The following is a 12,883-nucleotide window of genomic DNA, read 5'->3' as shown; positions in this document are numbered from 1 at the left end:
AGAGAAAACCTGCCCTCCACAGCTAGAGAGAAGCCTGAGTGCCGCAACAAAGAACCTGTGTGCCACAACGAAAAGATCCTGCATGCCTCAGTGAAGATCCCATGTGCCTGTAACTAAGATCTGACACAACCTAAACAAACAAACAAACAAACAAATAAAATATTTTAAACAAGTGTGCAAGGGAGGGACGAGCTGGCCGAGCAGCAGCGAGTCTTGGTGTGAACCCAGCACTTCCCTGCATTTAGCATCTGGGGGCCTCGCCCTCCTCAGGAGAACTAAGAGGGCTGCCATCAGCATTTGTGATGAAGGTTCCATCCACCTAACTTGTGCCCAGAGCAGAGCAAGTATGCAATACATTGCATCATTATTCCAAATGGTTTCTTCATTTTTACCTTTCTGCCCAGGTGTGTAATCTTTCACAAAGCTTTTTTTTCCCCCTTTTTGTGGTTGAAACTGTAATTTATTAAAATGCATTCATTTAGTTAAAGCCTTGGGTCCTTTTCTCTCTTTTTTCAGGCACGTTGCGGAGAGGCCTTTTTGCCCTTGATGAACACTCACGTGGTTGGCAGATGACTGTCCTTCACCCCGAGCTGCTCTAGGTGCCCAGGACGCTGTCCAGCAAGGAGAGGATGGATTCCAAAGATGAAAGCTCACATGTGTGGCCTCCGGCTGCAGAGCATGAGGAGAATGCCACACAGGTGAAGAGTGGTCTTCCAGCTGGGCATTGACAGCAGTTTTTTAGTTGTTACAGTTTGCTGACAGCTAGAGAAATAGCAGCTCCTATACAGTGATGAGTGGTTGGGAGGAAGCGGACTTGCAGAACTGGTGCAGAAGGAATGGGCAGCGTTTCAGCACCTTGGATGCTCCAGCAGCATGGGGTGCTGTGATTTTGCGGAGCTGCATACCACTCATGGCTTCTCTGCCTTTCCCCTATCTTATTGTCATAATCCACTTCACTGCTCCGTTTTATTTCATGGTCTTGGTGCTGAAAGCTTCAAACTGGAGGTTTTCTTTATGCTATCCTGGAAAGGGTTTTGTTTCTTCATGTGTAATGAAGTACAAAGGTATGCCTATAAAGTGAGTGGCTTTTCCTTTTCTTCTCAAATTCAGGATGTAAACCTCTAATTGAAAGTTGTCCCATTGAATCCACAGCTCTGGAGGTTAGTCACTTATTCAGATGCTGCTGTAACGAGTGATCTCTGCCTTTCAAATTGCTATCCTAACCAGCTACATGTTCTTTTGACTATTCTTAGCAAAGGCGAACCTCTGCATTTTTGGTATGCATTTGAATTTTGAGAAGAGTCAGCACTCACAGGGAGCCGTGTTTACATGTGACCAAAGTATAACACTTCATTTTAAAGCATTATAATATATATGTAATTTTAATTTAATTTTCTTCAAATTATATAACCATAGTATTATTACCCAAATCAGAAAATTAGCATTGAAACATTTAAATATACACCTCTTATTTAATTTAAGCAATATAACAGATTTACAATACATAAAATTGATCATCTGGTATGATTTGAAAGTCTGAGTTTGAATACTGAGCAAAAAAGTTCCAGAGATGCTTCCAGCAGAATAATTGAGAATGCTGCTTTGGTTCTTGTGGAAACTATTTGGAAGGTTACTTTCATGTAGCTATATATTTTGGTGTATTTTGTTTATAAACAAAAATGTAGTTCGTTAATAAATAGGGTCCACATTTGTGGGTAACCAGATGGTAGATGGCAGAACTCAGCACCCTTGCTTGCACCCCTCCTCCCACTGTTCCTTCTCCCAACCAGGAATTCTGATTTAGTCCAGTACTGGGTGTTGAAGACCAAGTTGAAGAGTCTGGATAACTCTTAAGGAAATTTTTTTTTTCTTTTTTAAGCATTGAAACTAGTTCAAGATTTTGATGTCAATGAGCAAATCTAAACTCACAAAATTATTTTGCAGCACTTAAAACTGCGCAAATATCTTAGAAGCCTAATTCTTGTATGGATGCAAACTGTATCTTCATGGACAAAGCAGATTTATGTAGAAGCTGGATTAAGTGCTTAGTATTGAAGTGGAGGTTTGTTTTACTTATGTGGTGCTTGACTTCATTGGGTCTCCAGTTTTCTTTCTGGGGATTGAATTAGCTTATGTCATCTTCGGGATCTACTATTCTCCACTGGAAAAAAACTGAAATTAAAAAGTTAGGTCTAAAGCCAAGACAGTGTAAGAGTAAGGAATCTGACCTAAGAGGATCTAACTTCAATATCAGCACATAAACTATTTCTCTCCCAAATGTGTTCTTTGACCATCTGCTTTGTACCTTCCATATCAGATACTGGGCTGTATGCCAGCCTTCAAGAACCTCCAAAGCTGACTACTCGAAAGCACTTTACAGAATCCAGTTTCTGCTTTAGTTCTCGGTAGATAGAAAATTATTTCCCCTGGTGACAACTGAAATAGTTGTCCAAAACCCCTTAAAAGTACTTTCTTAGAATTTTTTGTATTTTTACCTAGTTGGCAAGGGAGAGTTCTGTTACATTCACCGAGTCAGCAAACGTTTACCGACTCGCCTCCAGAACGGCCTTGGAGTATGAAAGAATTTGTAGGAAAGAAAGTGACCTTGTTTTAATGTGTTTGCCAAAAGGCACTGTTAGTTATAAAGTAGAATTCTTATGATGTGTTGAAAGCAACTGGCTTTTGAGTCTTGACATATTTTTTCACATTACAAATAATTTGTATTTTGTAGTTTGGTAATGTTGTCAACCGTGCATCTTCTATCACATTTCTAGGGTCAGTGAACCCTAGTACTCCCCGAAAGAGATACCTGCATTGGACATTTGAGGCAAAGGGAACTTTAAATCGGTTGCCTAGTATTGAGCAATAAATCAGTGACAAGGTCCTTGGATCCTGTTGCCAAGTCACTAACTCAGCATAGATGAAGGCATATCAGTTGAGTTCTCCTTTCAGTGGGGATCTTTTAGAAATCCAAGTGTATAATGTTCTCGGTCAGTGCTGTGTCTTTGTGAGACAGGTTTTGTTCCACAAGGGTGGTTGCTACATACTTGCTGGTTTTTTTTTTTTTTTTTTTGCCCCAGGTGCATTTTGTTCCAGACGCTGGAACTGTGGCCCAGATTGTCTACACCGATGACCAGGTCCGTCCACCGCAGCAGGTGGTGTACACGGCAGATGGTGCCTCTTACGCGTCAGTGGATGGTCCGGAGCACACGCTGGTCTACATCCATCCCGTGGAAGCTGCGCAGGCACGTGAAGGACTATGGTTTATAGTTTGTTTGTTAATCAGTTAATTCACCAATTACTTAGGTTTACTCTCTGCCAGTCACTGTGCTATTTGCTGGTGATACAGGAAATATTCATATAAGATTTATGTTCTCAAGGAGCTTATAACCAACTGGGCAGAGGAAGATATGGTTTATTTATTTAAATTAAATGTAATAAGGAGTTAGAGCACTAACCTCGAATGAGTTCTTTCCCCAACCGACTATTGATATTGATTTTTTTTTTTTTTTTTTTTTTTTTTTTTGTGGTACGCAGGCCTCTCAGTGTTGTGGCTTCTCCCATTGCAGAGCACAGGCTCTGGACACGCAGGCTCAGCGGCCATGGCTCACGGGCCCAGCCGCTCCATGGCATGTGGGATCTTCCCAGACCGGGACACGAACCCGTGTCCCCTGCATCGGCAGGCGGACTCACAGCCACTGCACCACCAGGGAAGCCCGATATTGATTTTTTTTAAATTATAAATTTATTTATTTTTGGCTGCGTTGGGTCTTCATTGCTGCGCCCAGGCTTTCTCTAGTTGAAGCCAGCAAGGGCTACTCTGTGTTGTGGTGTGTGGGCTTCTCATTGCAGTGGCTTCTCTTGCTGTGGAGCATGGGCTCTAGGTGCTTGGGCTTCAGTAGCTGTGGCTCGTGGGCTCAGTAGTTGTGGCTCGTGGGCTCTAGAGCCCAGGCTCAGTAGTTGTGGCGCATGGGCTTAGTTGCTCTGCGGCATGTGGGATCTTCCTGGACCAGGCCTCGAACCTGTGTCCCCTGCATTGGCAGGTGGATTCTTAACCATTGCACCACCAGGGAAGTTCCTGATTGATTTTATTAACAAGATTATCAGCTTTTACTTTTCCTAAAGTATCAACAACCAGGCCAAACATGGTAACTTAATCAAGACAGATCAGTGAAAACATGCAGATTATTTCAGTTAAACAAGGGATCCTACTAGCTTATTAACTGCTATTTACTAATAACTTACTGATGTGTAGAACTGTAATAGAAGCGCAGGTAAAAACTGTACAATTACAGCTACTTTCATTTTTTTGCCAGTGACTCTGAATTTTAGTTTCCAAATGCATGACACGAATATTCCCCAATATATAAATCTTAGTTTGTATGGGACTTCCCTGGTGGTCCAGTGGGTAAGACTCCACGCTCTCAATGCAGGGGGCCCAGGTTCGATCCCTGGTCAGGGAACTAGATCCCGCATGCATGTCACAACTAAGAGTCCGCATGCTGCAACTAAAAAGATCCTGTGTGCCACAACTAAGACCTGGCGCAGCCAAAATAAATAAATATTAAAAAAAAAAGTTAGTTTGTATTGTTAGCACTTTACAGTGTACAAAGCACTTTTAAACATATGAAAAGAGAAATCAGTTCCATGGTTTATAGTAGGATCCTGGTAATAAAAATTTGCCTTCATGCAATATTTAATCAAGAGACTCAAATCACTCCCAAGAAGACATGGGACCCACCTAATAAATACCTTTCAAATCTACATGAAGATGAAATTGCCTAATAGTCAGATGGTACTTTTGGAATGTCCTTTCTTAGTTTTAGTCCCCTAGCTGTATTAAAATAAGTGCATGTAGATTATGTGAAGAATGTCCTGTGACCAACTTTTGGTTCATTTCTGTGTTACTAAATGTCTGAATTATGATAATTTTTTTATTGTCAAATATAAGAAATCTGACACTGGCTGAAATTCTCTTTTACAGTTCTGTGGAATCAACACTTAACCTTAGTTCTTATGCCCATAGGTTTGCTAAAGCCTCGGGCAAATTAAAAGTCTCTCAGAAAGAATACTTTTCTGGACTGGAGATTTTCTGTGGTACCCTGGCTAAAATCATTTTGAAGATTTTCCTTCTCTATTTATCTTTGCTGCACCATGACCCAAATTATGTGTTTATAATCAGAACTTTTAAAATTATGATTTTACTGGCTTTTATCCAAAAAAGAATCTGTGGAACATTAAATTCAATTTATTTTCCTTCTACTTCTCTTGTGATAATGAGTGTGCATTTATATTTGAAGAGTTGTAATCCTTGGGTATACAGTACTCTTCTATTTGCTGGTATATCTCCAACTATTTTCATTTAATTGCAAGTCTACCCCTGTGATAGAGTGTTATGTGTTGAATGCATGCCCCCTTGTTCATGGCATGCCTTTTAAATTAACTGTGACATTCAGTCTAAGGAGAGGCTTTGCTTTAGAGTAAACTCCTGAAGTATGAAGTATGTTAGCCAATAGAGATGGTTAGCTTTTACAGTCTCTTTGGAGCCATCTGGATGAAAGGCTTTAGCAAAATGTAAGATTACTATCTTTATCTTCTTTGTTAATGAAAGATTATTACTAGCTATTTGGTAGTTAACTCTCTCAGGAATTGGTGCTTAACAGTAGTATAATTTTTCCTGTGTAGATGAGCTGTCTAACGATCTATTGATAAGTTTTTGTTGTTGTTTGTTTAGACGCTGTTTACAGACCCAGGCCAGGTAGCTTATGTCCAACAGGATGCTACAGCTCAGCAGGTAATGAGTTGCTTTTTTGCCTTTTTGTTGATTGTGGATAATACTGAAGTTACCCTTCCCTGGAATGCCCGCAACCCTCTGTACTGTGCATTCTCTGGATGTCTATTTCTCATGCGTTTAGAATATTCTCAGTGTCCGTTAATGAAAACAAAGCAGGACATGACACTAACACACTCCGAATAGTATACATTGCAATAGCATGGTAATAAAAAAATAATTTGTCAGGGAAATTTAAGCATTAAATTAAAATAAGCATATCAACTGGATATTGGTTCAAGTTTCAAAGAGTAATCCTGAGTTTCAAAAGTGTCTATGGAAATTGGGAAACATTTTAGTACTTGGTCTTTTTTTTAAATTATTGAATTATTGTTGATATACAATGTTGTGTTAGTTTCTGGTGTACAGCAAAGTGATTCAGTTATATATATAATATATAATATATATAGTCTTTTTTCATATTCTTTTCCATTATGGTTTATCACAGGATATTGAATATAGTTCCATGTGCTATACAGTAGGACCTTGTTGTTTATCTATTTTATATATAGTAGTTTGTATCTGCTAATCCCAAACTTCTAATTTATCTCTCCCCCTCCTTTCCCCTTTGGTAACCATAAGTTTGTTCTCTATGTTTGTGTATCTGTTTCTGTTTTGTAAATAAATTCATTTGTATCATATTTTAGATTCCACATACAAGTGATATCATATGATATTTGTCTTTCTCTTTCTGACTCACTTAGTATGACAATCTATTTTTAAATATTAGGGGAAAATTCCTGCTTAAATTACATATATATTTAGTGGCAACCTTCCTCATTCTACTTTCAGAGAATTGAGATTTTTCTTGGTTTTCTTTTAAAACATTTCTTTCCTTTTATCTATATTTCTAATATATCCTACTTGACTTTGAGGGGCTTCTTCGTTATTTTCCACCGGGTTGCAGAAGTGATAAGGAAGGTGCAGAAACTAGATATTGTCAGTCTTACCCTCAAGGGAATGTGAATCCAAATAGTTTTATTTTCATGTTGGCTAGTATGACTGTTATTTAGCTATACCACTGAGTGTCATGAGTAATTATCAAGTAAATTCTCATTAGTAAGCACTTTCTGCTTTTAAAATTTTTTAGTAGGTGATTTGGAAACTTGCATTTTAAAATTTGGAAAATGAACAGTAATTGTGTTGATATTGTTTATGAAATCTAGCGAGAATTAGGAGTCTTCGTCGTAGCAGTTATGGTTGAATTTATTCCTGATTGGTAGTGACCTACAATTTTGTGGGTCTGCCATCTTGAATGAGAACTTGTCTTAGTCCATCTGGGCCGCTATAACAGAATGCCATACACGGGGTGGCTTACAAACAACAGAAACTTATTTCTCACAGTTCTGGAGGCTGGGAAGTCCAAGACCAAGGTGCCAATAGATTTGTTGTCTGGTGAGAGCCCTCTTCCTGTTCACAGATGGCTGTGCCCTCACATGGCAGAAAGGGTGAGGCTGCTCTCTGGAGTCTTGTATAAGGGCACTAATCCCATTCATGGGGGCTCTACCCTCATGACCTAATCACCTCTCAGAGGCCCCACCTCCTAACACTGTCACAATGGGGATTAGGTTTTGACATATATATAAACTTTGGGGAGACACGAATGTTCTGTAGCAGAGTTACTATTTTATTTTAGTAATTTTGTACTAATTAAGTTTACTCTTGATAAAACAAATCATGTCCATTTCTGTGAATATTTATTGATTCCACCAAGCAAGCAATGGATGGATTTAATTCATTTTTACAACTTGGCAGGAAAAAAAATAAAATGAAATGCCTTTGTGTTTCATAGATGATTAATTCATTCACTAATATTTGGAGTAATGATTTTTTTTTCATAAAAAGTTGAAGCAATACAAAACAAAAGAGAAGTACATTAAAAAACCCAAACAAATTCTGCCCAGGAACATCCTCATTAATTTACAATTGGTAACTATTATTCTAGACTTCCTCCCAGACATAAAACAGACAAAGATAAACAAGCAGGGGAAAATTGTGCCCTAAATGCTATTATTAATCTAAATACTTTAAACTTAAATTTACTTGAGTGTAATAGAAGGAAAGCGAATGGAGGTGAACCTGAAAGAGGTTGGAGTCCTCACTGTTTCCTAACCGGCCTTGGGCTCCGGCCCCCTGTGTCCTCAGCTCTTGCTGTGATGACCTGACATCAGCACACTGACACTTCCTCCCCCTCCTCCCCTCCCCCACTGTTTGGTGTTAGTTGCATTATTATTGTAACTAATGTATTTATGTTCTGTTCAGTAACCACAGCTACTTAGAATTTTGCTCCATTATCTCCTGGCATTTAATTTATACAAATCTTGAGTCTAATTTTGATTATTTTCCTCATTCATTTTCTATCTTAATGCCTGTTTGAGTGTTTCTTTATCCTTGAAGTTTCTCTTTGAAGTCTAATGACTTCACCAGCATATGAATCAGAATTCCCTAGAACAGGGTGTGTCCTTTTCATGTATAGGTTAAGACTCTGTTTCGGGAACATTTTCATCTATTAGGTTTTTGAAGATCTATTCAGTTTCATTTGATATGTTCACTCTTCCAGAAATATCAGTGTGAGTATATTGACTCTGCTTTCTGTATCTAACATTCTCTCTGTGATCATTTTTATATCTATTCTTTTCCACGTTATTTGTGTAATTTCCTTTATGCCCCCCATATTTCCTTACTGTTTTTTAAACTTTTTAATTAAATTATAACATACATGTGGAAAAGTGCAAAAACTTATAAGCAATAGTGCAATGATATATCACGAAGTGAACACATTCTGTAACCAACACGCAGATTAAATAATAGAACATTACCATCTCCTAAAAGCCATCCTCACGCTCTCTCCTAATCACTTCTCCTTCCTTTCTCCTCAAAGGTCACACTCTCCTGCCTGCTGACACTGTAGACTGGTTTTCCATGGTTTTGAACTTTATATGAACAGAATACCTTAGTATGGTTTCCTTTTTGTCTCTCTCTTTTTTTTTTTTTTTTTTTTAATTTTTATTTTGGCCTTGCCACTCAACTTGTGGGATCTCAGTTTCCTGATCAGGGACTGAACCCAGGCCACAGCAGTGAAAGCGCCAAATCCTAACCACTAGACCACCAGGGAACTCCCCTTTTTGTCTTGTTCTTTTGCTTAACATTCTGCTTGGGAGAGTCACATTGTTCATGTTGTTGGGTGGCCCTGCGGTTTTCTTCCCTTCTATTTTTATTGCTGTATCGTGTTCAGTTTTATGAAAGTACCACAATACATCCAGGAGTGTGATCCTCCCTCCACTTTGTTCTTCTTCAAGAGTTTCTTGGCCCTTTGCTTTTCCATACATATTTTAGAATCAGCCTGAAGTTTCCACTGAAGTCCTGCAGGAAACTTACTGGCATTTTGTTGTATCTAGGGATCAGTTTGTGAATAATTGACATCTTTATAATATTGAGTCTTCCAATCTGTAAATATGATCTATCCATGAGTTTGTTTATTTTTAAAATTTTTATTGAAATATAGTTGATTTACAATGTTGTATTAGTTTCAGGTATACAGCACAGTGATTCAGTTATACATACATGTATAAATATATGTATTCTTTTATTACATTCTCTTCCACTATAGGTTATTACAAGATATTGAGTATAGTTCCCTGTGCTACACAGTACGTCCTTGTTTTTATTTTATTTTATTTTATTTATTTATGTTTGGCTGCGTTAGGTCTTCGTTGCTGCGTGCGGCCTTTCTCTAGTTGCGACAAGCGGGGGCTACTCTTTGTTGCAGTGCTCAGGCTTCTCATTGCGGTGGCTTCTCTTTGCTGCAGAGCACGGGCTCTAGGCACATGGGCTTCAGCAGTTGTGGCTCGTGGGCTCTAGAGCGCAGGCTCAGTAGTTGTGGCGCACGGGCTTAGTTGCTCCGCAGCATGTGGGATCTTCCCAGACCAGGGCTCAAACCCGTGTCCCCTGTATTAGCAGGTGGATTCTTAACCACTGCACCACCAGGGAAGTCCCAGTAGGTCCTTGTTGGTTATCTATTTTATATATCATAGTATCCTTGAGTTTTCAATAAAAGTTGAAAATTGTCTTCTGGGTAGAGGTTTTTCGATAGATTTATTCCTAGATATTTGGTGTCTTTTGATGGTATTGTAAATTATGGTATGATTTTTTAAAATTTTATTTTCTAAGTTCTATTTCTGATTTTCTTGATAAATAGTCAGGCTGTCTATGATTACTGACATTTTTACTTCTTTCCAATATAAGGAAAAAAATCCAAAACTGGGTTTTCTCCTTCTTTCTGATATAAGCATAAAAAATCCAAAGCTGGATTTTTTCCTTCCAGTTTTATTGAGATATAATTGACATATAGCACTGTATTATAAGTTCAAGGTGTACAGCATAATGATTTGACTTACCTACATCGTGCAGTGATTGCCACAATAAGTTTAGTGAACATCTGTCATCTTCAAAATTAAACAAATAGAAAAAATTTTTTTTTGGTGATGAGAACTCTTAGCATTTACTCTCTTAACAAGTTTCACATATAGCACACAGCAGCGTTCATTATATCTATTGCATTGTACATTACATCCCTAGGACTTATTTATCTTGTAACTGGAAGTTTTACCCTTTGACCACCTTCATCCAATCCCCCCTCCCCCATCCACCACCTCTGGTAACCACAAGGGGCATCTCTTTTTCTATGAGTTTGTATGTTTGTTTTTGAGGTATAACTGACCTACAGTACTGTGTTAGTTCCTGTTACACAACATAATGATTTTTTTCTATACATTTCATACATTCCGCGATGTCTAGTTATGATATGTCACCATACAAGGATATTACTCACTGACTGTATTCCCCACACTGTACATTTCATACCCATGACTCACTTATTTTGCACCTAGAAGTTTGTACCTCTTAATCTGCCTCACCTATTTCTTTCCTTCCCCCACCCTCCGATACTCTGGTAACCCCCTGTTTGTTCTTTGTCTATGACTCTGTTTCTGTTTTGCTATGTTTTCTCACTTACATCTTTTATTTTTTATTTCTTCTTTTGTCCCCCCTTGGTCTGCTGGCTAGGATCTCCAATACATTACTGAACCGAGGTGGTGCTATAGTAGGTTTGTAGATTTCTCATTTTCCTTCCTGATCGCAGAGGACAAACTTTCACTACTTTACTATTAAGGATGATGTTTAGTGCAGGATTTTCTTTTCTTTTTTTTGGCTGCACCATATGGCTTGGCTTGCGGATCTTAGTTCCCCGACCAGGGATCAAACCCGTGCTGCCTGCAGTGGAAGTGCAGAGTCTTAACCACTGGACTGCTGGGAAGTCCCTAGTGCAGGATTTTTATAAAAAGAACACATTGATTCAGAAAGCTCCCTTTATTTATAGTTTTTAATGCATGTTTATTATTGATTGATGTTGATTATTATTCATGGATGTTGATTTTTATCAAATGCTCCTTTTGAATCTGTTGAGATTTTTCTCTTTACTGTTAATAAGGTGGATTATATTAATTGATATTTAAAAGTTAATCCAGCCTCGCATTCTGTAATAAACTCTATTTGATCCTTTCTATATATGTCTGGATTTGGATTTGGTCTGCTAATATTTTGTTTGGGATTTTATATGTTTATTCAATAGTTCACTGTATTTTAGCCAGTGTATTTGATATTTTTTTTCTTTTAAAGTAGCTTTCATCTTGATGATATTTTTTTCTTTTAATAACATCCTGAAAAGCTACATCATCATTTTTGTTGGCTGTATAGTATTCTATTTGGGGGATGTAATATTATTTATATTTTCCATCTGTTGTTTTATATGTAGGTTCTTTCTTTCTTTTTTGCTACTATAAAGAACATTCTCACAGATGTCATATCAGATTATTTCCTTAGAATAAATTCCCCAAAGAGAAATGATAGAGACTAAAGGTATTCACATTTTAAATTATTTAAGAACCAAGATTTTTGTGAAAGTGAAAAAAGATACAAATATAAAAATCAAACACTTTAAATAAAAAGTTAGAATCCTAAATTTGAATTAGAATATCAGTATGAACGCATGACTTTTTTTTTCTCTTAAAAAACATGTTTTCTAGTTCTGGCCACTGAAAAGGTTTAGATGAAGTCATCAGTCCAGTAGCAATGATGTAGCCTCTAAATACAGTTTTCCAATAAAAGAAATCAGGGCTACTTAGAAAAATGACAGATTCTAGCCCTGGGGCAGAAAATGAACAAGATGTGCCTGAAACATCTTGTCTTATCAGAATGCAAGGAAGCGAGTAAAAACTTCTCTTCTGGGGTCCTGGGAAGGAACTCAAGATCTAACTTGAAGGGGCCAAAATGGGACAATTTGACTCATAAAAAAGGAAAAATATCTACAGTAGATTGAAACACATTAAATATATTTAAAATCCACAAGTTCATACTGATATGAAAAGAAATAACTCTTTGGTCACTTTCTGAGGCTGCTAGGGGGCCACCACATTATTAGGAAAAGTGGTAAATGGCCGGAAAGAATCCAGCCTTTCCCCCCGAGTGTCCTCAGGTAAACAATCACTTGATGAGGGAAGTTTCATTATAGAGGCATCCAACTAATAAAGAAAGAGGGGACGACTGGCTTAGAGTCTCACCATTTTTCATCTCCTATCATCAGAAAGAAGCTGAGGAGGCACTTTGTAATGAATGGATCAACTTACCCCTCTGAGCACTGTCAATATCACTAAAAAGAGAGAACATTCATTACAGGGTTCCTGGTGTTGTGTACCTCCTCTTGACATACAGCACTGTATTTTTCCACCTAAGAGGTATTCCTCCCCCAAAATTGAACCTGAATCTGATCGAGTCTCTAGATTTCACTGCCAACTAATAGGAAGCACAGTAAACAAAATGGATCAAGTTACAAGACACACAGGGATGCAGTTAGCACCATCTAGACTGCGGGAAGCAGACGGATTGCGGAGGAAAAGAAGAGAAATGGAATTTACAGATTAAAGGAGACTTCAGAGACATAGCAGCAGTCAGATGCAGCACGTGGACCTTGTTTGGGTCCTAATTTGAACAAACCAA

General features: G+C 38.0%; 1 protein-coding gene across 2 annotated transcripts in view; it reads left to right on the top strand.

The window, feature by feature from the left end:
- PRDM10 (PR/SET domain 10) overlaps nucleotides 1-12,883 on the top strand; it is a 97,808-nt gene that overhangs the window by 33,414 nt on the left and 51,511 nt on the right. For both annotated transcript variants that reach the window (XM_082628377.1, XM_082628376.1), the window contains exons 2-4: nucleotides 517-698; nucleotides 3,081-3,245; nucleotides 5,735-5,794. In XM_082628377.1, the coding sequence (XP_082484503.1) occupies nucleotides 630-698; nucleotides 3,081-3,245; nucleotides 5,735-5,794 (294 nt within the window). In that variant the 5' untranslated portion in view covers nucleotides 517-629. The remainder of the gene's footprint in view (nucleotides 1-516; nucleotides 699-3,080; nucleotides 3,246-5,734; nucleotides 5,795-12,883) is intronic.

This window comes from Mesoplodon mirus (genome assembly GCF_964341445.2).
Source record: "Mesoplodon mirus genome assembly, chromosome: 7".
NCBI lineage: Eukaryota > Metazoa > Chordata > Mammalia > Artiodactyla > Ziphiidae > Mesoplodon > Mesoplodon mirus.
Note: the sequence above shows the minus strand (reverse complement) of the source record. Positions and strands in the feature narration are given on the sequence as shown.